Source organism: Pipistrellus kuhlii, unplaced genomic scaffold (assembly GCF_014108245.1).
Source record: "Pipistrellus kuhlii isolate mPipKuh1 unplaced genomic scaffold, mPipKuh1.p scaffold_m20_p_3, whole genome shotgun sequence".
Classification (NCBI taxonomy): Eukaryota; Metazoa; Chordata; class Mammalia; order Chiroptera; family Vespertilionidae; genus Pipistrellus; species Pipistrellus kuhlii.
This window is the reverse complement of record NW_023425529.1, coordinates 80,111,428-80,138,671: the sequence shown is the minus strand read 5'-3', so window position 1 is coordinate 80,138,671 and position 27,244 is coordinate 80,111,428. Positions and strand designations below refer to the sequence as shown.

The 27,244-nt window shown below is 41.4% G+C and overlaps 1 protein-coding gene across 2 annotated transcripts; it reads left to right on the top strand.

Annotated features, from left to right (window-relative positions):
* Positions 1–26,224, top strand: DYRK4 (dual specificity tyrosine phosphorylation regulated kinase 4). Of its 2 annotated transcripts, XM_036458312.2 has the most exons (12): positions 1–125; positions 851–989; positions 2,819–2,982; positions 5,919–6,055; positions 6,352–6,492; positions 9,020–9,158; positions 11,141–11,222; positions 14,375–14,547; positions 16,870–16,930; positions 20,897–21,026; positions 24,728–24,903; positions 25,558–26,224. In XM_036458312.2, exons 1-12 carry the CDS (start codon positions 66–68, stop codon positions 25,800–25,802), a joined length of 1,647 nt encoding a protein of 548 aa, XP_036314205.1. In that variant the 5' UTR covers positions 1–65; the 3' UTR covers positions 25,803–26,224. The 2 variants fall into 2 exon arrangements, with proteins under 2 accessions (XP_036314205.1, XP_045444310.1); XM_045588354.1 differs by lacking the exon at positions 1–125 and having other exon boundaries at positions 25,561–26,224.
* The last annotated feature ends 1,020 nt before the right edge of the window (positions 26,225–27,244 follow it).

The window sequence follows — 27,244 nt, the reverse complement described above, 5'->3', positions numbered from 1 at the left end:
TTCTATAGGATACAAACACCAACATTACTTCACTCCCTTTGGTGGATACCAAGGGGAAGAACAACATGGTTAACTTCCCACACATCAGCAACAACATCCTGCTGAAGCCACCTCTGCTGTATACGGTGAGTGCTGGGCAATGGGCATGATCTGAGCAGGCAGGTGAAGACTTGATTTCAGTCCAAAACCAACGTTTAGAAAGGCCCAGGAAGGTGGGAAAAGCCCAAGTCAGCCAAGGAGTTCGGTTTTAGTCCTGTTTTCACTTTTTACAATGAATGTAATTTTTCAGCAAATACTGTTAAGTCATTGACTTTTTTTTTTTTTTAAATCTACAAAATGAGCTCTTGCAGGGTTATGAGGATTCACTGAGGAAAGGAAAAATGAAGTGTCTGGTGTACAAAAAAAAATTTTTTGTCTTCATTATTTCCTCCCTTTTTTGAGATAGGATCAAATGAGATAATGTAAGAAAGTGCCAAGTTAAAGGGTGTTATACACACATAAGCATGAGTGTTTGTGTCCTTGGACAACTCACTTTATCTAGTTAGGAACTGACCTTCTCAAGAGCAGCAGTAAAATATTGTTCCATAAATATCCTCCTACAGGGAGGTCACTGGAGGTATTAGGTGCATACTATTAACTGCATAATGTACATGGATCTCACAAAGATGAGCCAGACAGATACTCTCTTTAAGGGAAAGACTAAGAAAACATTGTCTCATCCTTACAAATTCTCCCTGGAGAGGAAGGAGGAGAGCCTGTCTGGATATAGGTGTTCTTGGTCAGGTGAATACTTTAGGACACCCAAGAGAAGCCTAAGGAGTTCTTTATCACAAGTTCTTTCCATGAACAGGAGAATAAAAATCAGAATCAGATGCTGGCCTCTGAAGACAGGGCTTCAGAAATGTCTTCCCTTTCAAGCACCAACTCCCAAGATTCCAAGTCCAATGAGAAGCCACAAAGGAAGCACAAGGTGCCTCTGACAGCAACAGGTATGCCTTCGGGGCAATAGCAGGGTACGGGGGGTGGTTATCCATGGTCAGGTGTGAAGAGCTAAGCTGAGCTGAAGAAGCTGCTAAGTATTGGATTAGTCAATTAAGGCAACAAGCCAAAATGAAAGTAACAGTCAAGGCTTTTTTTTTTTTTTTTTTTTTAATATATTTTATTTATTTTTTACAGAGAGGAGCAGAGAGGGATAGAGAGCTAGAAACGTCGATGAGAGAGAAACATCGACCAGCTGCCTCTTGCACACCCCCTACCAGGGACGTGCCTGCAACTAATGTACATGCCCTTGACCGGAATTGAACCTGGGACCTTTCAGTCCGCAGACCAACGCTCTACCACTGAGCCAAATCAGTTTCGGCCAGTCAAGCCTTTTGTAAGCAGGATGCTCACTAGGAAAACACTGACCTCCTATGTTTCTCCTCTTCCTCCCTCTTCCTACCCATGGACTGGCTCCAGGTTAGGGTCACAGGTATCACCACAGTCAGAGGCACTAGCTCACACTGCCTGGAGAGCCTGAGCTGGCTCCTGTCCTTTTATAGAGGAGAGGGGAAAGAGGAGTTCTAGGAGTGGAAAAGTACGGAGTACTGAGTCAGAGTGGGGAAAATGTCTTGAAGTTTGCCCCATCTGCTTGATAAAGAGATCTTGGCAGAAATACCTGCAGAGGCCTCGGAATGGAGGCTCCTGGATTAGGTATATATAAGTGCATGGCCAGCAAGGGACCCTGAGTCCTTGACTTAAACTCTTCCCAGATTTCAATGCATTGGCTGGCACCAAGGCTGGTGTGGGGAGGGCAGCTTCCTCATGGCATCAGCCAGGTAAAGTATTCATAATTGCCTATGGTCAGGCCTGAAAGATTACACATCAGTTTTTGGCCAGGAGCTGACTCCTCACAAGGTTCAGAGATTCATAACCTATTAAGGTTCAAAGGAAGAAAACCCAAACCCACTGAGCATCTACCATGTCCCAACACTGATGCTCAGCGCTATCCTCCCACATAATTGAAATTGGTTGTGCTGCTACTTCTAAAACAGCCCAGAAAACGCCCCCTAGGAGATACTCTAGTTCTGAGCTAGTTCTGCCTTTGAAGAGCTGCTAAGGGTCTCCCTGCTCTTTCAGGTCTCAGTTCTTCTGGGGCAGGAACGTGCCTTAGTCAGCTTATACTGTATATATGGAGACACACACAGGTCTTGTCCCCTATAAGTCTTTTTTTATTTCCTCCAATAATTCCTCCTCCAACTCCTCAGCAGTTTGTTAAATAACACCGTGCCCCTTCTTCTCCCCCATCCTGGTTTCCCTCCTCTCAGCACTCTCCAGTTTATCTACATCTCAAAGTTTGAATCCCACCCCACCCACCCCCAGACCAAACACAGGAGCCTGATGTGATTGGGCCAGTGTAGAGTAGAGAAGGGCTTTATTTCTCCCTTATAGTCTGAGGGACTTCCTGGCTCAGCTGGAAATACCTCCTGGGCTTTGAAAGTCATATTTATGTTACCTGCTTGGCCCCTGAAGACATCGTAGCTTTTAGACCCTCTCATGGTAAAATATTTGTGCAGCCCAATACCAAATTAACTTGGGCTGAATTCTCCCTTTCACTTCCTTTGTGTTTTTCTCCTGGGTTGTTGAAATCAGTACACCTTGACATGTATCCATATTACAGTTCAACCCTATGAGACCCAAGATGTATACTCCTCAGTAAGTTACCTAGGTGCCGAAAGGACTGACTGGCTCACAAACTGGAAGGGCTGCCATTGTCTCCACCTTGGGCAGATCCCAAGGTGCCTTACCTGAACTGACAACCACAGTGTTTTTCACACAGAGGCCCTAAGGTGTTTTAGGAATCAACTGTCTTCTTATGAGCAAAGTGAAATCCTGGGCTACACAGAGCTGTGGTTCCTGGGGCTCAAAGCCAAGAAGCTCCACGTGGCTCCTGAGAAATTCAGCAAGATGAGCTTTGATGATGAACATGGCTCCTATATGAAGGTGATGGGAGAGTAGGTAATAGAAACTGCGGGAGTTTGAGGCTTGGGAACAAAAAGGCCTAGAAAGGAAACAAGTGTGGGGTATTTTATAGCCTTTGGTGTGGATGTATCTGGGACTAGGCATCCTGAAGTATTCTAGTAGGTGCCAAACCAAAGAAATGCCATTTTTATAAATGGGAAAACATGCAATTAATACACAAACTACCCTAGTAACAGAATATAATTTTTTCTAAGAGTATTTGGGGTAACAGTTTCCTGAGTGAACTCCCACAGGCTCTTCTGCATAGCCCTGGACCCGCTTGTAAAATACTGACTATGGAATACGATGTAGTCTCCCCAACATTTCCTTTTTTGTCCCCACACTAGCCCATACATGGACCTTTTTTCTATTTTATAATAAACTAGAGGCCTGTTGCATGAAGATTCATGCTATAGGCCTTTCTTCCCCTGGCTGCTTGCACTGGTTTTCCTTTGGCACTCGGGACCCAGGCCTTCACTCTGCTCGCCATCTTCTGTCTTCTCTCTGGCCTGCTGAGCCTTCAGTCTGTTCCAGCCAGAGCACCGCTCCTATAGTTCCCTCTGCCTCCCTCTCGCCTTCCCCCACCCCCACTCTCCTCGACCACTCTGTGCCTGCGTGAGTGCTGGCCAGAGGCCTGGAGCGACTGGAGGGTAGGGGCACCACCATCTTTGTCAGGTTATGCATACTCTTTAGTATGCATACTCCTGATTGGCTGGTGGGTGTCGTGAAGTGATGGTCAATTTACATGTTTGTATTGGTGTAAATGTCATTTCTCACCAGACAAAAAATAAAAATAAAGGGGGGGAAAAAAACACCCTTTTGCCACTGTAGTCCCTGGTGCATAGAATCCCTGGTGATTGACTTCCTTCAGTTTTCTTTCTGTATCTCTGCAGCTTTCCAGGATGGGGCATCTCTGCAGCCTCAGGTGAAATCTGGGCAGTGGAAGGTATCCCTGTTGCTTCAGGAAGAAATTTCCACTTCTGAGGATGTCCAAATAAGTAATGCTTGTTCCACTAGGATGGTGGGCTAGTGGAATTTCCTCTTCTGGACACTTCATAACTTGATTAGGTTTAGGAGACAGGATTGGTCTTTGATGACTTCACAGAAGAGACAGATTGTTTTAATAGTATTTAGGGTTGTCTTTATTTTAGCTTTACTATGCATACAAATCACCTGAGGATTTTATTAAAATTTTGAATTCTTATCCACCAGGTCTGGGGTGGACCTGAGATTTTTGCCTTTCTAAAAAGCTTCCAGATGATGTCGATGCTTCTGAAATTCAGACCATACTTTGAGAAGCAAGGATTTAGAGTTTCTGGCACACATCCTCTATCTAGAGCCCTAGTTCTCAACACTTTTAGGTCAAGAATCCCTTTGGGAATCTGATAAAAGCTATAAATCCTTACATCAGAAAAGGCACTCTGCACAGACACAAAATTTCAGTGGGATGGAGGGATAGTTAATGGGTTCTTGATTAAGAATCTTTAATATAAATCTTACCACCATTTCAGATAGACTTCCTCACATTCTCCCTTCCCTCTTTTTTCCTCTCCCCCTCACCTGGGCCTACAGTCTCTGGGAAATTTACCAGGGATTTCAGCACTACTTTTAAATTAATTCACTGGAATTCAATTCCTCAATCTCAAGTCTTAGAGAGCTATACTTTGGTCAGGGAAGAGTGATATATGTGCTTTCTGTGTGCTTGGAATCTCCATCTTTGTTGCATTCTAGTGTATGCACAAATATACATTCTAGTGTATGCACAAATGTACATAGCAAATTTCCAAACAAGCAACACAATCTCATTCTCACATTTATTCCTCAGCAAATATTAATTGAATCATTATTTATTTAGAACCTATCATATAGTTGGGCAGCTGCTAGACTCTGGAAATATTAAGGAAACTATAAAAAAAATGAGTATGGCCTTGTACTTTGCCTCAATCAATGTCCAAGTGTGAAGTGTATACTTACAATACCTCCAAACTGGTGGCATGTAGAAGATATGTACGAATGCCAGGGAACCACATATATCTTTACATCAACATGTGCAAAACCTTTACAAGTACAATAGAACAATTTCTTTCCACATATCACTGAAGTTGTACATGTGCATGGTCTTAATTCCTCCTATGAGAACAGATCCCCACTACACAATCACAAATACATTCTGAGACTTGTACATGAACACTTTTCCTTAATCTCTCCCCAATTCATGAGTAATTCTAGGAATCACAGATTCTCAGAGCTGGAAGGTGTTAGAGATATCTACAACCTTGTTTCACATTATAGCACTCAGCTTAGAGTGGGTATGTGGCTTGTCTGAAGCCATTCAGAAAGGTTTTGTTTTGTTTTTTTAATGTATAATTTTCTGTTGCTTTGACTAAACAGTTGCTTCATAGTTTTCAGCACATGAAGGGACATGGATGATTCTGGCTCTTGGAAATTATTTCTCTTCTTAGTTAAGAAAGGTCCAAGTTGTGTAACTCGGTAACTTGCTAAGTCCAAGGTAGAATTAAATCTGGATAAGTCAAGAGAACCAGGTCTTGCCAGAAAGACACAGAACAAACACAAAGCCTTTTCTCATTGATGGAGTCACATCAGAGGTCATAAACAGAACTTCCCCCAAATAGAAGCTGCTCTTCCCCAGAGAACACCCAATGTTCTTTGCATCACCTGACATGGATAGAGCCTGTGGGACTTCTCCTGGTATCACATGGGTGCCTGGGATCAAGACAACAAACTAACCATTGCAGTAGCAATAAGATGAGGGTGGAAGTTGCACTAGTGCCCAATGCAGTTCTGAAAGATCCCCCCAGGAGTCATCCATGAGCTGACAATGGGTATCCAGGGGCCTCAGTGTCAGGGAACCTCAGAGTCTATGGCTCTGCTCCTTACCCTTTGCCTGGCTTCTGTAGGTCCTGCATGACCACATTGCCTACCGCTACGAGGTTCTGGAGATGATTGGGAAAGGGTCATTTGGACAGGTGGCCAAGTGCTTGGATCACAAAAACAATGAGTTGGTGGCCTTGAAAATCATCAGGAACAAGAAGAGGTGGGGTGGATAGTAGTATAGGCTATAGAGGAGGGACTGCATGATTCTGGACCCTCCATAATGCCAACCCTTCCCAACTCTACCCCTTCCTCTGATCTTTTCCTCTTTTTTACCTATCTGATTTCATGGTGGGGTGAAGGGGAATGCAAGGTATGGAGAGTTTAGTGCTTTCTGCCTTGCCAGGGTAAAGGGAAGGAGCTGAGGAATGAGGAAATGGGCTGCTGCTGCAGCATGATATGACACCATGTCTCCTGTCTCCATTTCTCATTCTCCCTGCCCCTCCCCAATCACTTCAGATTTCACCACCAGGCCCTGGTGGAGCTGAAGATCCTGGACACTCTTAGAAGGAAGGACAAGGACAACACCTACAATGTGGTGCACATGAAGGACTTTTTCTACTTCCGCAACCACCTCTGCATCACCTTCGAACTCCTGGGGTCAGCTGCATTTTCTTTTTCTTTTTAAATTCATTTTCTTTCAAAAAATTATTTAAGGTGACAGAATAGAAACTTTGAGATCATACACTAGGTTTTTTTGGATATAAACATGTAATTACTAGAATAGAGAAAGCCTAAGAGCAAGAAGACGGCCAAAAGCTGCCAATCTCACCCCATGCCTTCCTCATGCTTGTCACCTGGAAGCATACACAAGATGTGCCACCAGGTGCTGCGTGCTGGACTGGCTGACATAACCAAAGCAAGGCCTCTGCCCTCAAGAGTGAAACTGAAATATGTTAAAAAGGACTTTTCTTTGCTACCATTTCCCTATTCACTGGCTTTACCACCCTGTGATGTAGAGGTTGAAACTCAGGAAAGCAGGCAGCTTCTTAGTGTGGGGAAAGAGCTTTGATTTTGTGCAAATAAGGACAGGACCAGATTTTTTGGTAAGAGAGCAGAACCTGACTAAAACAGATTGGCATCACCTAGTTGAATATTGGAGCTGACAGTGTGCTAATTGGAAGGACATGCTAATTTAATTACCTTTCTCTCTGGGAACACCATCTGATAAAAAAAAATTTTGCAGTTTTATTTTATTTTTTATTTTTATTTTTTATTAAATTATTATCTGTGTGCATATCTTACCATCCCCCCCTCGCATTCATACCCTCCGTCCCCAGAGTTTTGTGTCCATTGGTTGTACTTATACGCATGTATAAAGTCCTTCGGTTGATCTATTATCACCCCCAGATCTCCCTACCCTCCCCACTGTAATTTGACAGTCTGCTTGTTGCTTTACTGTCTCTATATCTATCTTCATCTGATAAAATTTAAATAAAATCAGCTGAAACCCGTTTGGCTCAGTGGATAGAGCGTCAGCCTGCGGACTGAAGGGTCCCGGGTTCAATTCTGGTCAAGGGCATGTACCTTGGTTGCGGGCACATCCTCAGTAAGGGGTGTGCAAGAGGCAGCTGATCAATGATTCTTTCTCATCGATGTTTCTAACTCTCTATCCCTCTCTCTTTCCTCTCTGTAAAAAAATGAATAAAATATATTTTTTAAAAATTAAATAAAATCAGAGACCTAGAATGCATTTAGCAAAGGAGAATAGAGGTGACCTCTCAGAAGCCCAGTATTATCAGCTTTACTGAGCTGGTAGCTTGGTGTTCCCCATGACACCGCCACTGAAATTCTAGAAATTAGCTAAATTTGAATTAGGAGTGAAGTTGACACTCTCCTCACTATCTCTGGTGGTTACAAAATGTCCACTTTCCACAAGTGAATTCTCTTCCTGTGACAACATAGGCAACCCAGGCTGCCTGATTTGGTCATTAATCAAGTGCACAGTTAGTATGTCATTGTTTTTGAAAGTGCTCTAAGAAGTCAGGAGGAGCAGTGTCTGTGGGGGAAAGCCAAAGCTCAGAGAGGTTGCAGAGTTGCCCGGGTCTCAGAGCTGGTTAGGATGAGGCCACTCTGCCCATCACAAATGAATGGCTTCCTAAATGCAGGCTGAGTTAGATAGATAGAATATTAGGAGAAATCAGAAAGAGGCTGATGCAGAGTCACTTCTGGGCTGTGTCCTAGCCCTCCTCTCCCCATCTTACAGTTTGAACAGAGGTTATAACCTGGTAGCCCACAAATACATTTTACTTGTTAAAATGCTTTGCATTAGTTTCCAACATTTGTTAAGTCAGCAGATTTCACATAATATGGCTGGTTTTTATATAGTATTGCAGACTTCTGCTTGTCTTGAAAGTTTGGGAAAATCTGGCAATAATGAGGCCTTATTCTTGCAAAGTGACAGATGGAACCAAGTGGTCAGGCTTGGTATAGATAGGGTAGGGTGTCTCTGTTTTACTCCAGCCCCCATCTGCCCACACTCTTGCTCCCTTATCTGTTGGGAACCTGACATCTTTCTTTTTTATTTTATTTTTAAACTTTAAAATAATTTTTAAAAATTGACTTTTTAGAGAGAGGAATGGGAGAGAGAAAGAGAGAGAGAGAGAAAGAGCCTCCCTACCAGGGATGGAGCTCACAACCCAGGCATATGCCCTGACTGAAATCAAACTCAGCAACCTTTTGGTGCTCGAAATGCTACCCAAACAACTGAGTCACACCATCCAGGGCAAACATGACATCTGTACATAGTCTTTTAGGGTTGGGTGCAGAAGTGGCTGCTGGGTTGAGTAACTGGTGGACTTCCTGGATTCTTCCCAAGGGCCTGAAGAACTATGAATATTTTAGAAATTTGGTCCAATGTCTTAACACCCACAACATAACAAAGTTATTTAATGACCTTCTCATGTAAGAAACGAGGGCACATCTGAGATGCCAGCACAATTGAGTGGCACCCTGGAGTCCCCATGAATCAATGGAAAAGTTGAGTTTATAGGACACAAAAGCCCTGCCTCCTGGTCTGACACTTGCCTATTACCAGAGGGAAACCAAGTAGTATGGGATTGTTTGCTGGTTCAGACTTAGCATTTTATACTTTTTACATTGATATACATCACTTTCTCTTTCCAAGAATCAACTTGTATGAGTTAATGAAGAATAATAGCTTTCAAGGCTTCAGTCTGACAGTAGTTCGGCGCTTCACCCTCTCTGTTTTGAAGTGTTTACAAATGCTTTATCTAGAGAAGATCATTCACTGCGATCTCAAACCTGTGAGTACAACTTCTATCCTGCCAGGGTAGCTGTTCCCACCCTCAGATACCGTTCCATTCTCTTCACAAGTGGTAACTAGACAGAATCATGGCCAGAGCTCTCAGATGAAAGCCAAGTAGTCATACGTTGTGAAGACTAAGGGATGGATTGGGGACAATGAAAAAAGATGGTCTCATTGAGGTATATAGGAATAGGAAGGTCTAGGGCATTCCTGTGGAAGATGTGTCATTCAGGGGGCTGGATCTCAGCTGTATTAAATCCTCACTATCTCCACTCTACTCTGAATTGGTCTTAGGGTACAGCAAATCTCTGACTACTACTCTTACTCGAAATGGATGTGCCTTTCCTTCATGTCCTGCTAACATTCTGTACTTCGCTCTGTTACTGCTCTGATTGCTTTCTGTAGGAGTTGTTTGCTTATATGTACCTGGCCACTGAACTGCAAGTTTTCTCAAGGTCAGGAATCATGTCTTCTCACCATTTTATTCTCAGGACCTAACATTGTACCTGACAATAGAAATGGCAGTCAGTATGTAGGTAAATGTTTGTTAGATGAATTAATGATTGTACTAGTAAATGTGAGGAATATAGAGAGGTCCTTAGAGAAAAGGTATAAAAGTATGAAGATATGGGGTCAGGAGCTGGTTTCAAAATCAACCTGACTTTCACAGATACTTAAATATCCTTTAACTTTTTTTCATTTCTTTCTCCTCACACCCCAAAATGGTTAATTTTTTAAAAATGTAATCCATTAGATAATTTGGTATATTTAGACAATTAATGATTGTCTAAATAGAGATGTTCTCTCAGGGCTGCCTGAAGGAGCCTCACAATGCCGGTACAACTCCACACTCAAGTTCCTAATCCTTAGCTTTGCAGGTTCAACGGATCACAATAACAATGGCCTTTGAGCATAGGGGACTGACTCTCACCTGGTAGCCAAAATATTTTTTTTCTTGAAAAATAGGTCAAGTAAATTGGAATGCATGTGCCAAGTAAGAAAGTATGCATATAACCCACAGAATGATGAATGTGGGTTCAAGAATTAGAGTTATTCTTATGAACTTAATGTTTATTATCAAAGACCTGTGATGGCCTGATGCATCCATGACCTCCGCCCCTCTCCCTGCCAAGTGATTTCTGCCAATAAATTGGAAGGCCAGTTCCCTCTAGCTAAGGAGACTTTTTATTGGCCTAGAGACACACAAGAAATTCTCATTCTTTTAAGATTTGCTGACTCTACTCTTTCAGTTAACACAAATATTCTTTAGAAAAAAGGAGTAGGAACTAAATTTGTACTTAGTTTATGGTGCCAGGGGTTTTGGATTAATGCTGATATTCCATATCTATAATGGTAAGGGACTGAGAAAACAATTCATTCATCTGATATTCATAATAATCAATTCATCTGATATCCAGATTTTTGAAAACATGATTAGTAGTTTAATCTTCCAGTGGAATAATGTCATGCTCATGGAGGCGAGCCCAGTAGATCTGCCTCTCCATCCATGACACTGCTGGAACTCCTAGTTTCACCTTTTCCCCAAAGTCAGCCTAAGAATCACAAATTCCAATCAAAACATTGTCTCTTTACTTGTTTGCTTAATTCTTCTACTGTCATAACTATGTGACTGGGCACTTAATGGATACATCAAATTCTGTCAGTGATATTTCTAAGACCTTATGTAAGCAAGGCATAGGACCAGGTGCCAAGGAGATTTAAAAAAATGCATAATCTATATGGGGAAAGGGCAAAATATATGTAAAAGAGATACTGCAAAGCAGCAAGTAAGAGGTATATAATCAAGTCAAATGGGATGTCAAGGAAGGTAAACACCTGGGATTTGGAGGAGATGTGGGAGGAGTCTACCATGAAATAGTCTAATTTTGGACTGGGTCCTGGAGAATGGCAGACATTTAAGTCAATAGAAGACTTAAGACAATATTATTGAAATGTGACATATGTCCTTCTTCTCTTCAGGAAAATATTGTGTTATACCAGAAAGGCCAAGTCTCTATTAAAGTTATTGACTTTGGATCAAGCTGTTTTGAGCATGAGAAAGGTAAGCCCCATTCCAGTGTCTTTGTCTGAATTTTCCTATCAAGATTTCTTTCCCTGCTGAAACAAGTACTTTATAACAAAGTCACTTGGGTTCTAGTCTGGGCTCAGTTGATAAAATTGCTTGCATGGTTTTGCAGAAGATATTTCACTTTTTGAGACTAAATTTCTACCTCTATAAAATGAGAAGGTTGGATTTAAAGCCACTAGGCGTCCTTTGCAGATCTCGTGTTCTGTGGATTAGGAATTACCCAAGAGCACTGGTCGTCAAACTAACTAGATGTGCATCAGAATCACTTGTGGCCTCAAAAATTATAGCTTCCAGGGCCTCACCCCCAATGTGCCATATCTAGTTTTCTGGGGGAGTACCCAAGAATCTGCACATGGCCATTCTGAAGTTTGGGATTCACTGCCCTAGGCTCCCTAGGCTTTATACTTCTTTCAAGCTAGAATCCAGCAAACAGCCCTGAGAACATTGGCACAAACTGTTGAACTTGATTTGCTAGTCTCTTCTTTTGGCTTTTATCAAGTTTGCTGTTGACAACAAGTACCATTCCACAAAGACTTATTGAGTATCTACAATGTGTTAGTCACTGTTCTGGATACTAGGAACAAAAAATAAACATTTCCTGTGCTCAGGTTGCTTACAGTCCAGTGGAAGACACAGAAAGATAACATGATAGGTGCAGTAGCTGACAGAATGTTCAAAAGCAAATTCGTAATTATTTTATCTTTGGTTTCTGTCATATCCCTCTTTATACATTTCCCTTTATCTTTTGTTTAACTGTGTGACAGTATAGAATAGAAACACTAGACTTGAACTGCCTGGGTTCAAACCCCAGTTCTGCCACTTATAGATGAATGACCTTGACCATTTATTTAATCTCTGTATGCCTCATTTTTCTCATTTTAAAATGGGGACAATAATAGTAACTCCTTCCTAGGGTTGTTGTAAGGATTGAAAGGGTTCATCTATATACACACTTGGAATAGTGGCTGGCACATAGTAATCATTATGCAAGTATCTGTTAAACCTGTTAAACCCAGTTTTTAACTCTACCCTGTATGTGTTTACTTTAGTTGACAAGTTCTTCAAATCCATTTTGGAAGCAGGCAGGACATAAAAGTGATTTTTCATTAAATCTTTATTTTGCCTTCAGTCACAAAATTATCATATCCTTACTATAACAAAGAAGGGATTATACAATAGGATCCCTGCCCTGCCCCATCCAAGGAATCATCAATAATAGCATGGGAAAACAATGAAAATGTTCCATTTCTCCAACCTCAGTCTCCCTATAATATCATCTTCCATGCAGCTTTGTCTCTTGAGATTCCACTGAGCTTTCCCTTCCACATTTTACATTAAACAACATATGTACATAATATATTGAATATACATTTTTAAATTGTGCCTTTTGTGTGCTTCTTTTCAGTTCTCATATGCCTCCTCCTTTGCCAAATCACAATACTTTCTGAAGATGTCTACTCCAAACTGATATGATAGTTTGGAAACTCAGTTTTATATTAGTCTTATGTTTCCTTTTTTTAAAGCTTAATTGACTAAAATTGATTTCCTAGAACTATAGGGAAATAGTTTTTTATCAATAAAGTGAGGCTAATAACCTCTATAATGAGCCTGCGGCTGTAAGACTTGATGAGACTAGATACAAGGTATGACTCCTGAGTGCCGCTCAGTTGTACTTCCGATTTTCTGCAAAGCCCGTAGGGCAAGCATGTCAAACTCAAAGGTCCAAATAAACAAGGCTAAAGTTTATGTGGGCCACAAAAAAACAAAAGCTTCAATTTTCATACAAACATGGGTCTAATTTTAATAGAGACGCTGAATACAAAGGGCTGAAATAAATGAATAATTGTTAACATAAAATAATAGAACATTTTAATAAAAATTAATATTTTTTCTTGAACATTAAGTTATCAGACACTAAATAATGGCACAAATTAATAAGATTAACGCAAATAAGCCTATTTTTCTTGTTCTCCGAAAGCAAAATGTTTCCTGTTGCTCACACCAAACAAGTCAGTTCAAGACTAATGATGTGGTAATCAGCTGCTAAAATATCTGCTGCTAGTATTAGTGGAGAGAAACGGTGTGCCTGCATGAAAGGCACATAGGGAAATTAATGCAGCACAATTATAACAATCAGTCATTAGCAAATATTGTAGCTTATTATTAATAACTAGGGGCCCAGTGCACAAATTTGTGCACCTTAAAAGGAACTGTGAGCTGTGAGGCTGCAGTGGGCATAAGGACAGATTTCAGTCTATCCTCGGTGCCCCTGGTTGACCCTCCAGCTATGGCCCCCTGCTGCTCCCACATGCTGATGGCACCGGCCCCGCTTGCACCTGCTGATGGCACAGAGCAATTGGGGTGATGCCAGCAATGGGTGCAAGTGGGGCCAGTGCCATCAGTGAGTGTCGGCTGCTGCCCCAATCACCACTCAGGAGCAGGGGGAGGTGGAGAAGCCTTCAGGGGCAATCAGGACCAGCAGCTACTGCTCGCACCTGCTGATGGCACTGAGTGATCAAGGCCAGTGCCAGGATTGAGCGAGAGCAGGCTCTAATGCCAGCAATGGGTGCAAGTGGGGCTGGTGCTGGCAGCAGGGACCCTGGTGTGCAGGAACAAAAAATTTTCAGTAACCCCCAGAAGCTCATTTGGATGACAGCAACTAGAGCCCTGCTTTGGTCTGGGGCCCCTACTCCACCATCCCACCATGGCTGATGCCTACCATGTTCCATGCCTTGCTGCCTGCTGCCAATGCCCACCATGTTCCGCATGCACCCCCTGGTGGTCAGTGCACATTATAGTGACCAGTTTTTTGGTTGTTCAGTTGTTCCGCCATTCAATTTATTTGCATAGTAGGGTTTTATATGTAAAGATTATGTATAACAGGATATTGTAAAAAATTAAGTTATGAAATTTTTATTAAGACATTTCTTATATACTGTTATGTTGGCTGAGTGGCAAAAATATTCATTGTGGGCTGCATGTGGACCATGGGCCACGAGTTTGACATGCTTGATGTAGGGAGTCATGATTATCATTCACCCTCACCTGAGAGGGTAGCCTGGAGAAGGATGCTCTGGGGAGGAGAAGGTTTTCCAAGGGAAGTTTTCTCTTTCTTTTGCTCATAGTGTACTCGTACATCCAAAGCCGGTTCTACCGATCGCCAGAGGTGATTCTGGGCCATCCCTACAACATGGCCATCGACATGTGGAGCCTGGGATGTATCATGGCTGAGCTGTACACGGGCTGCCCTCTGTTTGCCGGGGAGAATGAAATGGAGCAGCTGGCCTGCATCATGGAGGTGAGGGGCGGCCTGGCCACACTCTGCTGGGCAGCGGCAGGACAGCTCACTTCCACTCTCAAAGGCTGGGTTGCATCAGGCTTGCTGTAGGGCAGCGGCCTGCATACTCTTCTGTTTTGGAGTAGATGTTCCCTAAAAGTATTTTTGAAATTATGCATCCCCTTTTACATTTTTAAGTTGACATCTAATATTTTCGCCATTAATAATTACAAAAGTTGTGATTTTCAGCATATTGTGAAGTGATGTTTAAAAATAAAACTGTTCTATCAGTCTTTCAAATATATTCAAAAGACTCTAAAACCAGAGTGACATGATACCCATCAAAACCTATGTGTTGTTTAAAAAAAAAAATCTCTGTGTTGTTCAGTCATTAGTCATTCATTTTCTTAGCTTTCTGGGAAGTGTATCTTCCAAAAAAGGGATACATCAGATATCATTTATTATACCTATTATCCGTTTACTTAAATGCCTCTTGTTATGTAATTAAATTAGATAAAACAGGAGTAAAATAACCCTATGAAATAGAAAATTTCTAGTGAACAAAGATATTTTGACTGTGAACAAAAAAGACTCATTATCCATCACTATCTGTCTTTCTACCTATCTATACAAATCTCTATTTTCTAAAGTGTCTCAAAGTTACAACTCAGAGACACACACATACCCTTGAGAATTATTTAAATACTAGAGGCCCAGTGCATGAAATCTGTGCACTCAGGGGAAGGGGGTCCCTGAGCCTGGCCTGCACCCTCTTGCAGTCCGGGAGCCCTCGGGATGTCCGGCTGACGGCCAGCAGTTGGACATCCTTTGCACTGCTGTGGAGGCCAGAGAGGCTCCCACCACCACTACCGCTGCACTAGCCAGCCATGAGCCCAGCTTTGGGCTGAGTGGTGCTCCCCCTATGGGAGAGCTTTGACCACCAGGGGGCAGCTCCTGCAATGAGTGTCTGCCCCCTTGTGGTCAGTGTGCATCATAGCGACCAGTCATTCTATCATTCTGTTGATTTGCACATTAATCTTTTTTTTTTATTTAATATATTTTATTGATTTTTTACAGAGAGGAAGAGAGAAGGATAGAGAGTTAGAAACATCGATGAGAGAGAATCATTGATCAGCTGCCTCTTGCACACCCCTTACTGGGGATGTGCCCGCAACCAAGGTACATGCCCTTGACCGGAATCGAACCTGGGACCTTTCAGTCCGCAGGCTGACGCTCTATCCACTGAGCCAAACCGGTTTCGGCTGCACATTAACCTTTTATTATATAGGACTAGAGGCCCAATGCATGAAATCTGGGGAAGGGTCAACCCTCTCAGCCCCGGCCGCCTCAGCCCATGTGGCCCCGGATGCCTCGTGGCCCCACTCCCTGCCTACTGGTCATTCTGGAAGGTTGTTCCAGAAGGTCATTCTGGATGGTCGTTCTTTGTCTGGTCTAATTAACATATTAGCTCTTTATTATATAGGATAGTTTAATTTCATGGTTAAAAATAATAAAGTGGTAAAATAGCTGTAAATGATGGCTATGTTGAGATGACCACTGACATGAGAATCAGTAAACCTGGATCTTTCTCTTTGCCAACTTACTTTCTTGCTCTGGACTTCTAAAGTTGACAATGAATAATTTAATAAAGCACCCATGAACTCTTCCAGTACCAAGAAGAATGAGGAGTATGGGATCTGAGCCGAGTTCCTACTGCCTCAGAGTCAGCTTCCTCTTGACCTCAGTGTCAATGGGGCTGAGGAGCAGGGGGACAGGGTCTGCATGGATATGGCTGTGAACCCAGCTGCTAGTGCAGGTGACCCTGAGCTTAGAGTGACACCTATAATTTCTCTATCTCAGTGCAAATTATAGATTGCAGTGGGGATAGGTAAACAAGTAAGTGCTACACTTTTTTCTCATGTAGGTATTTTGTTATAAAATGTGTGATGGCCACCTGTTTTTTTCCATCTCCTCTTCCTTTCCTCCCTTCCCAGTGCTCCGAGCCAGGATGTGATATTCCTTAGTTCAGGGGTTTCATCATGGATACTGACTGGGTTGTTCAGTGCGATAATAACATCTGGCTACCATCAAGAGTGCCTACTTCAAGTTGGTGCTGATGCATGTTTAAAGTGACCTGACCGGTATTGATGCTCAGCATGCTGAGACAATCTGGGTTAGGAGTCAAAGACCCAAGCTCTGGGCCTGCTCTGTCACTGACTTATAGCACAATGTCCTGGGTGTGTGTCTGTAGAAGGCAAGAGTTTGACCAAAATCTCCCTCAGCTTAACAGTCTTTGAATGTGTGACTCACAAAAGTGAAGCAACTGCATTTTACTTGTTGAAGGTGCTGGGCCTGCCGCCAACTCAATTCATTGAGACGGCCTCCAGGAAACAGACATTTTTTGGTAAGTCCCCTGTCTAACTCTCTTTATCCCATTGTGGCCTATGAGGTAGCACAGGCTTTAAAGACATCTCCCACATCTCAAACCCAATTTAGTACTCTTCCCTTGGCCCCATCCCAAAAGACATGCTATGGTGAGGGATTTCTTTCAGAAAAGTAAGACAATGCTGAGAAGTGGTACCAGATGGATTGGTGGAGACGGGATGGGGGAGTCACACTGGGCATGAAGTCTTGGCAGAAAATATATGCAGGAACATGAAAACAATAATGTTTCTTCTCAGAAGATATATCTGCAGATCTTAAATATTATAACTATACCCTCTCCTGTAAGTTCTCCTAGCCTCTCCAAGCAGTTAGCCCCCTCACAGCATGCAGTGTGCAGGGAAATCAGAGTAGAAGGTTCTTTTCAAGAATAGTGAAAGTTTCATTGCTATATTCTGTCATTAATGGAGCACTATTCTTTTTCGCTGAAATTCTCTTATTTCTCCAGAATCTTACTATCTCAGGTTCATTATAACTTAGGAATAAGATGGGTAAACAAGGGCTCTCAGAACAGTTTTGCTGGTGGGGGTTGGGGGTGGGATGGGGGGGAGGTTGTTGTGGCTTGCCAGTTATGTACAGGACATCTGGCTAATTACTGGAATTAAGCCTCATCTACAGTCCCATGATGCCTTCATCACAGTTCCCACACTTTGGATTCTATGATCCTCTGCCTTTTTATTCAAGATGGACAGGTGGGTCAAAATGGCCAACTAAGGCAGGGCTTCCAGAGCACTATTTATCAAAAAGAAAAAATTAGTCTTATACCTAAAATCCCCTTGAAGAACTACAAGAAGCTAAGGGATTCCTATCTAGAAAACACACACACACACACACACACACACACACACACAACAACAACAACAACAATCATAGTCCAAAGGAGTGGAGTGAAGCCAGACATGAGGAACGGGGACTCCACAGGCCAGGACTCCATAGGCAGGGACTCCATGACATCTGGAATGACATTTCTGATCAGCCATAGTCAATGGATTAGTTCACAGGCTCATACTGGCTATGGAATCCCAGTCATTTCTAACTCTCCCACTTCTTATTTTTCATCTGAGAGTGGTATCAAAATGAAAGGCAAATCGCATAATTTCTCTCCACAAGTTGCCCTGTAAATAGGAGAGTCAAACATTCCCTCATCGGGGGTCCTCCTGATCAGAGTTTCAGTCATGTTGGTGGTCAATGGGTATGCACTGGTTCAGCCATGTGATGGTTAACATGTAGACCAGTGGTCGGCAAACTGTAGCTCGCGAGCCACATGTGGTTCTTTGGCCCCTTGAGTGTGGCTCTTCCACAAAATACCATGGCCTGGGCAAGTCTATTTTGAAGAAGTGGCATTAGAAGAAGTTTAAGTTTAAAAAATTTGGCTCTCAAAAGAAATTTCATTTGTTGTACTATTGATTTTTGGCTCTGTTGACTAATGAGTTTGCCAACCACTGATGTAGACTATTTCTGTACCCTTTAGTAAAATGCCACAGCCTTAAGCCCCTGCCTGACCCCTCTCCTAGGACTCCTTGGATTCCCCATGACTTAGAAACTAAAAGTTTAAGGCCTGGCAAGAGGAGGTCCTCTATGATCTACTTCAGTGCCAGGGATGCCTGTGATCCATTGTGATTGGACAGTCCCATGCCATTCCAAAGGTTAAATCTTTTAAACATCACCCTGCAGTCATGCTGAAACTTTGAAGACCTTGCCTCTGAGTGGGGTCAGTGTCTGGTAGCCTTAGTATGGTGCTTGCACATTAACTAACCTTCTTCTAGAGTAGTCTGATGGCAGACAGAGGCTGACTGGCTGCTATAATTTAAACATGGAGCAATGGAACTGGTCTTTTGATTCCAAACTGGTCTTTTGGATTTCAAAGGATTTAGGGAAAGAAAAGTAGAGATATTGGTGTTTCCTCCTGCTAGACAAAGACATTGTAGGAAGAACCACATCTTTTTTTTTTAAACCCCCCACCCCAGGATATATTTTTATTAGAGAGAGAGAGAGAGAGAGAGAGAGAGAGAGAGAGAGAGAGAGAGAGAGAGAGAGAAAGGAGACATTGATCAGTTGCCTCCTGGCCAGGGCAAGAGCCACATCTTAACTATAACACTAAACTCAAGAGAAAGTATGGGTGGGGACTTAAAGGAAGGGAACATAGAGCATCTTTGAGAGAGAACCAAAGACATACGCATACCCATTTTATAGGGTATCCAATTTTTACCATCAATACTAGGCTTTACAATGGTGATGTGATTTTGGTAGCAACATCCACATATCCTCACTTCCTGCATAAGAAAGAATATTATCAGAAGCTGCATCCTCCTCAGTGTTTCCCAATTATGAGAATCACTTGGGTACTAGACAGTATGTTAATTCTCATGACCCTCATGAATAACCTATGGTTTGGTAGGCTTAAGGTGGGACTCAAGGGTCTATGTTTTTAATGATAGCTCTTTGTGATTCCCATGATACAGTGAGCTTGGGAAACACTGTGTCCACTTCCTACTTGGCTCCCTTTCTCAGGTTGGGCTGCCAACTCCCAGCCACTCTTTGTAAATACCATTAATCAGGAGCAAAGTGATGTTGCCTCAAAGAAAAGTAAGATACTTAGGAGCTCCAGGCAGCAAGAAGCAGATGGAGAGAATAGGTGGGGTGAGAAAACTTGTACAAGTAAATCAATTACATGACGACTTTAGGAACTATGCATTTATAAGCCCGTGAGCCTGATTTTTCTTTGGTCATTTGTAAAAAGAACAACATAAAGGATAAGGTGAGGATGGGGCCACCGGAGCCACAGTCGAAAAGGGAAATAGGGATTTGTGTGAATTCATAGCACTTATACCCACTTATGCCATGCATTGAACCCTTATACAAATAAATACATATATAAATACATGTCTGTGTATGTACACACATACCCATATGCACATTCATGGTCCTGCCAGGAATTAAGAGCAGATGTTCTTTTGGAAGCTCCACAAATTGCACTGATTACAAAAGTAACGAAAGCACTTCACTGTGCACCTTCCAGAAGGTCTTTTACATGAGCCCCACTGAGTTTTTGTGAGAATTCAGTTTAATCTGTAAATTGTGTGTACATGTGTGTATATACATATCCACCCATTTACATGCAGATTTATAAGGTGTGAGCATAAGTGATCAACTTTTCTGAGCATACACACCAGAATCCAGGTGTCCAAATGAGTGGTCTCACCTGCACAGCACTGCACAAAGCACCTTGGGAACCTTCGGAGCTGTCTTCAGGGCTTCTTTTCAGGCACGACAAACCATGCATGTGGGAGGCTATAATTGATGAAAATGACTAAAGAAAGTCACTTCAAGCTGTGACCTAAGAAGCAATCAAGTTTGATTTCCAATTATGGACAGAAATTTTTTATGTGACTACAAAGAAGTAATGAGGATAATTTGCCTGTGTGGTTTGTAAATGGGCTCTGAAAGCAAATCATTCTCCTAAAATGACTTTTTTTATTATACCTTATGATGTTCCAAATTCTCACTTTATTGAGTTAGTGGGGGAAGAAGCTAAGGCATCAGTAATCTGAGAATGAACAATATCATTCTTGTTCAGAGCTGAACATTTTCATCATCTCAGGTTTATTATTATTGTTATTAATCTTTATCATTATTATTTTACCTAGAATCACTTGATTGATTCAAGGAGGAGGTGGTGGAAAGGAGACTCAGAACATAGTAAATAGTAGGGGAAATTCATCTAAAATGTAGTTAAATCCATCGGATACTTCACTCGTGGTTATTTCAAATTGAGTGAGATTGCAGGCATGTTTGTACAGACGGGGTGGTGAAGTATCAGGAGTGAGAGTTGCAAAACCACCCAAGACAGCTTGGATGAGTGAACAGCTGTGATGTGACCAATGAATATTACAACTGGAACTAAACACCGACTGTTGTATCTCTAAAGATCCCACAGGTTTTCCTAAAAATATAACTAACAATAGGGGGAGAAAAAGATACCCGGATTCCAAGGATCTCACGATGGTGCTGAAAACCTATGACTCCAGCTTCCTGGACTTTCTCAGAAGGTGTTTGGTGTGAGTTGTCAAGGGTGTCTTTGTCTCTGATTCTCCTTTTAAATACTGTATTTTCCTATATGTTTGCTGGTGTAAGTCTGTGCCTGGGAGAGAGTTGTAAAAACAGTAAGTGCTGACCAAAGACCTTTAAAGTCTACAAAACGCTTCCCATCTGTTGCCTCATCAGAGTGCTCTCCATACCTCCTGTGTGATTGTCAGGGCAGATGATTTGCTCTGTTTTGAGATATTACAGCTGAAGTTCAAAGAGATTAAGTGTTTTCCCCTGGATTATAATGTGTGTAAAGCTTGCCTTCTCCTTGGCCTCCAGCTGCCTGGCAGTGAGATGGTAGGCAAGTCCTAACTGTCTTCTGCACACATGCCCATTGTACTGGTTCAGGGCCTCTCCCCATTTCCCTGGGGTTTAGAGCATAAATTCTTCCCGGAAGGGAAAGGTTGAGTTATAAGCCATTTATTATGTACAGCTTTTTGAATCTACAAGGGTATTTTAAGTCTTAGAAATTAAGTTTCATTTTTAAGTCAAATCACTGTAAGAAAAGAATAGCACACAAAGCACCTACCTAGTACAGTGCATATTTAGAAGGTATTTGGAAAATGTAAACTACTATCATTTTAAAAAATATGTTTTTACTGATTTTTAGAGAGGAAGGGAGAGAGAGAAACATCTAAGAGAGAAACATTAACATCACTCAGCTGCCTCCTGCATACCCCTTGCCAGGGCATGTGCCCTGATCACAAATTGAACTGTTGATGTTTGGTGCATGGGTCAAATGCTCTATCACTGAGCCACACCATCTGGGAACTACTGTCTTTATTATTATTATTATTATTATTATTATTATTATTATCTAAAGTTTTACATATGTCTCCTTTTCCCCCAATTGACACCCCCCCCAACAGCCATTCCTACCCTAGGCAAGCACCTACCATCCCAGTGCTTGTGTCCATTGGTTATGCTAATATGCATGTGTACAAGTTCTTTGGTTGCTCTCTAACCACCACCCCCCGCCCCTACAATTTGTCTCTGGATCTATTCTTGTTCATCAAATTATGTGGATCATTATATCACACACTAGAGGCCCATTGCACCAAGAGATTTGAGATTCATGCAATAGGCCTTCCTTCCCCAGGCTGCGACACCAGTTTTCCTCTGGCACCCGGGACCAAGGCCTTCACTTTGGCCACCACCTTCAGTCTTCACTCTGGGCAGAGCATCACTCCTGTAGCTCCCTCCGCCCTCGCCCTCCCCCTCATAGCAGGTGTTCCACCCCACCCAGCCACTCTGTGCCTCCATGCATGCTGCCCAGAGGCCCTGAGCAGCTGGGCAGCGGGGCCATCTCCATCTTTGTCAGGTTAATTTGCATACTCACTCCTGATAGGCTGGTGGGTGTTGTGAGAGTACGTAGACAATTTGCATGTTTCTCTTTTATTAGCGTAGATATGACTGAGATCATGTGATATTTGTCTTTCTCCAATTGGCTTATTTTGCTCAGCATAATGTAATCTGGTTCCATCTATGCTGTTGTAAATGGTAAAAGTTCCTTCTTTTTTATAGCAGCATAGTATTCCATTGTGTAGATGTACCATAGTTTTCTAATCTACTCATCTGCCGATGGGCACTTAGGCTGTTTCCAAATCTTAGCTATTGTAAATTGTTCTACTATGAACATATGGGTGCATATATCCTTTCTCATTGGTATTTCTGATTTCTTGGGATATAGTCCTAGAAGTGGGATTACTGGGTCAAACGGAAGTTCCATTTTTAACTTTTGAGGAAATTCCTTACTGTCTTCCACAATGGCTGCACCAGTCTGCATTCCCACCAGCATTACACGAGGGTTCCTTTTTCTCTACATCCTCTCCAACACTTGTCTTTTATTGATAATACCCATTCTACTACTGCCATTTTTTAAAAAAGGTTGGTCTGTGCCGAATGGCAAATAGATGAGTGGTGTGATATTTGGCAAGTCACTCTGAGCCTATTTCCTTTTGAATATAAAGGGGTATTCCCATGTCCCTTCCTGTGATAAGCAGTCCTGTTATTGTTGAGTAAAGAAGACTGTATCTTCATGTTCTGTCATTCTCCCAAGGGGGTGGGGGCCAGGGAGGACAGGGAGTAGTTTTAGCAAAAGCTCTTCTGGCATTTGTGCACTCTGGAATTTAGGTGTTAGCTAAGAGGATAAAGATCAGGTACTGCTGAAAGTTTTCCCATCTGGAGAGTCATGCTGCTCCTCTGGGAAATAAAGAAGGATCCTGTATCCTCATTACCCCACCCTACCCAAACCTCTTGCTGAGGCTATAGAATGAATGTACATTAACAAATGATAGAAACTCATTTTTGACACAGAGGTGATTGATCCAGAAAACCCAACCATCCAGAACACAACTTAGAACCAAGAAAGACATTATTTTTCAGTGCGAATGGTTGGTTGCTCACAACTTGCAAATAGTAGTCAAATTACTGGAGCCTGTTACTTCATCACTCCATATTTTGCTAATCAGAAAATCTTGGAATGAGAGACTAGAATTTCTTAGTCAAATGTAACAGTGGTGAATGTAAAGTGCTGGCCTAGGTTTTATAGACTAACCCTAGAAGTCTAGAAGAAGAGGGCAGACGTAGCTTAATAGCAGTTCATTTGACAAAGAACTGGGAATTTCGGTTGTATGGCCTTGATGAGTCTAGGATGTAATGACCTGCAGTTAGACAACAGCTGAAATTGCCTATCTAGGAAGGTGGCAACCACATCATATGACCAGGAGTTAGTAGTGTAAATGTTTTCAGATACTTACAAAATTATAAAATATGGTTTAGTTGTCTCAATCCATATAATGCTGATGGGTAGCATAATATATCAAAATTTATGACCTGGGTCCAACTTACTAGGCTTAAAATTCTTAGGAAATGAATTTTGATTTAATAAAAACGGAAAACTAAAGAATTGGCATTTAAAAAATAACATGTGGTTCTATGAGTTAGTGCCTTGCCACTAAAATTACTCAAGGACAACAGGATGATTCCATGCTAGGGGTTCTATCAAATGTATTTTGTTACTGCATTCGAATTTTGGCTGGATTATAAACAAGTCCCTTATAATTTTAATATTAATATTCTATCATTCTATAATATTTTTTTAAATATGCTTTATTTTCTTCAGAGATAGATAGAAATATCAATGATGAGATAGAATCATTGATCTGCTGCCTCCTGCATGCCCCCTAATGGTGATAGAGCCCACAATCTGGGCACATGCCCTAACAAGGAATCAAATAGTTACCTCCTGGTTCATGGATCAATGCTCAACCACTGACAACACCGGCCATGTCATAATATTCTTTGTGATATATTTGTAGGTCCAAATTCTGTAGTTTGGGAATTAAAATTATGCATCTTTTTTATCTTCTTAGTTTACAAATCCCAAATCATGTTGGTTAAGATTTCCTATATTTCTTATAAGGAAATTTATAGAACTCTGGGAGACTTGGCTTGTCATGAACATTTACTAAAAATGATTGTCCAATAGTTGTTTCCAGGTACTTTAAAATTATGTGTCATAATATCTGTTCTTTAGTATCTTTGAGTTATTACATAGCTTAAATGGGCTCCTTAAAATGAACCATTTAGTTTTTTTTTTATTGGAGTCTTTGAAAATGTTTCATTATTAAAAATAAAACAATAATCTGTGCTGGGCTTTGTTGGTGTGTAGATGGGAACCTTCTCTTCGCATGACCCCTGACCAGGCTCTCAAGCATGCTTGGATTCATGAGTCACGGAGTTTCAAAGCACGGCCCAGGCCCCAGACCCTGAGGAAACTCAATCTCCCTTTATCCTCTGAGGCAAGAAAAGACAAGGTTCAAGGCCATCACCACTTGGATAAAAAAGGTACTGCCCCTCAAATAACGAATCTTTTTCCCATAGTCCTGGGGGTAGGCATCTCTGGAGGATTGCATGTCAGTTTCTCTGAATTTAACCTTGGATAATTATTCTGGCTACATCACTACTGGCCTGCCATTTCTTTAGGGATTTTTCCTTTCAGGAAACTTTGTTGTAGCCCTTTTTTGCTCCCTTATTGTTAGGATTTTCCATTTTTCATCTTCAATTCTCTTTCTGTTATTTTTTTCACTGTATCCTTTTCTGCAGTTCCATAATTACCTTTTAAATTTTTATCAGATCATGGAGAAAGTATCTTTTATATAAAAATAAATTACTGGTTATATACATGGTCATTGGAATCAGATTGACTGGAATAAAATTCAGACCCTTTCATTTTCTAGGTGTAGGCCCTTGGGCAATTTACTTGCCTCGCTGTATCTCAGTTTCTTCATGTATGAGAATTAGAGTTATGACTGTTTTCTATGGTTGTGGAGAAAGGATCAAATGAATTAGTAAATATAAAGTGCTTAGAAGGAGGCCTGGCACATATAATGTGCCTTATAAATGAATTTATTTAATATCATTTCGTCCAGAATTTTCCTGCTAATGGACAGTTAGAATTCACATTTGAACACTTGTTCCTTTGTCTTCTCTCTCCTTCAGCAGATATGATCACCAAAGAAGAGACCAAAAACAAAATAAAAGATGGCACCAACAAGCAGTTTCAAAATTCAGGTGATCAGCAAGGCTCTCTCCAGCATGCAGCTGAAGTTGTCCAGTTGCCTCACATAGCAGAAGCTTCCAGTAAACCAGAGGCAGTTGTCAGGTCTGAGGAATCCACAACCTCCACAGAGCAAATCAAAAAGTCCTCCCCCAAGAACATAAGCATTTTACCACCTATTGTATGACCTTTCCTGAGGATGTGTCCTGTTCCTTTTCACCAATGATTTGTATTAGAGACCATACTTATATTGTACAATACATAAGATTGTTGTTTTTAATGCATAAAGGTTTGTTTAAAAAACAAAACAAAACAAAAACAACTCTATTCACAATGCCAGTTGGCATGAATCCTGATAGGAGGAGTGGGAGAGAACATCCTTTCATTTATATTCCCTCCTTATGCCCTCAAAACAATAAATCAGTGGGGGTGTGTTCATATGGGTTTGTGTGTATGGAAGGGACATTAAACACTCAGTTATATCATCACTAATAAGAACTCTAATTTTTTGTTTGTTTGTTTGTTTGTTTTGCCCAAGACAGGATTCTTGTTTAAAAATGAGAGAAGCTGAATTCAAACTACTTTAAGCAACAATACATTTATTGGTTTATATAATTGGGCAAAATCAGAAGGCTATGTGTAGTTTCAGGCACAGCAGAATCTAGGCATTCAAACAAGGTCATAAGGCTCACTCCCTCTACATCTTAACCTTGCTTCTTTTTATGGTTAACCTCATTCTGAAGACAAGCTGTGCCCAGAGTTAAGATTATCACTATCATCCAATCAGATATGCAGTCTTCATGGCTGCCAGGAAAGTTTTAGAAATGACTGGTCTTAAACCAATCACTATGTCTGAGATACTGGGATCCTTGATTGGCCAGATGGGTCACAAGCCTCATACTGAGATGCTGGTGAGAGTGATAGCACCAAGTCTGATGCTTCTCTAGGACCACAATAGCAGGATGTGCTCATCCACCCATCACACTCATCACTCTAAGTTCAATTTTTTGCCTTTCTAGTCCTTAGCTAATGCATATACAATCTCTGTATGTTGTAATTTTAGTACCGATAAAATTTTACAAGAAACTCAAGATCATGATGTCATAAACATAAAAATATACCTGGCTTTGTAGTTTTCATTTTAATCATTGTGTAATATTGTATGAAGAGAAACACCAGAAAACTGAAGCTATGGGTTTGCATAAAATCAGGCAGGAAAGATAATACAGAGTGAAAATAGCAGAGGGTCAAGAGAGTCCTAAGAAAGATAAATATGCAAGTGGTTGACAAAGTTGAGTCCCAAACAGAAAGGAAAATTAGAAACCAAAGGAGAAAGTTTCTAGAAGAAAGGATCAATAATATAAAATTGCATAGAAAGGTCAGGATAAGGATCAGAAATGCTTTTTAAATGCTTTTTAAATGGAGTGATGTGGACCTTAAGTCAGAGCAGTATCATGGGAGAGGTAACTTGTCCCATGTACTAGAACCAGGAAGGTACAGAACTAGCAAGAAATCTTGAGTCTTTTGGGCCTATCTTCAACCATGGATAAAGTTGAGGTGGACAGTTTTGTCCTTGAAGCCTAAGTCTTGATACTATAATTAGAATGATTTAGTTTGGATATTAAAAAT

Coding starts and splice junctions, on each gene's coding strand:
- DYRK4 (XM_036458312.2), top strand. CDS start 66: ATGGTTAACTTCCCACACATCAGCAACAACATCCTGCTGAAGCCACCT. Junction 21,027..24,727: donor TTTCTCAGAAGGTGTTTGGT/GTGAGTTGTCAA, acceptor GTTGGTGTGTAG/ATGGGAACCTTCTCTTCGCA. Junction 24,904..25,557: donor TCACCACTTGGATAAAAAAG/GTACTGCCCCTC, acceptor TCTCTCCTTCAG/CAGATATGATCACCAAAGAA.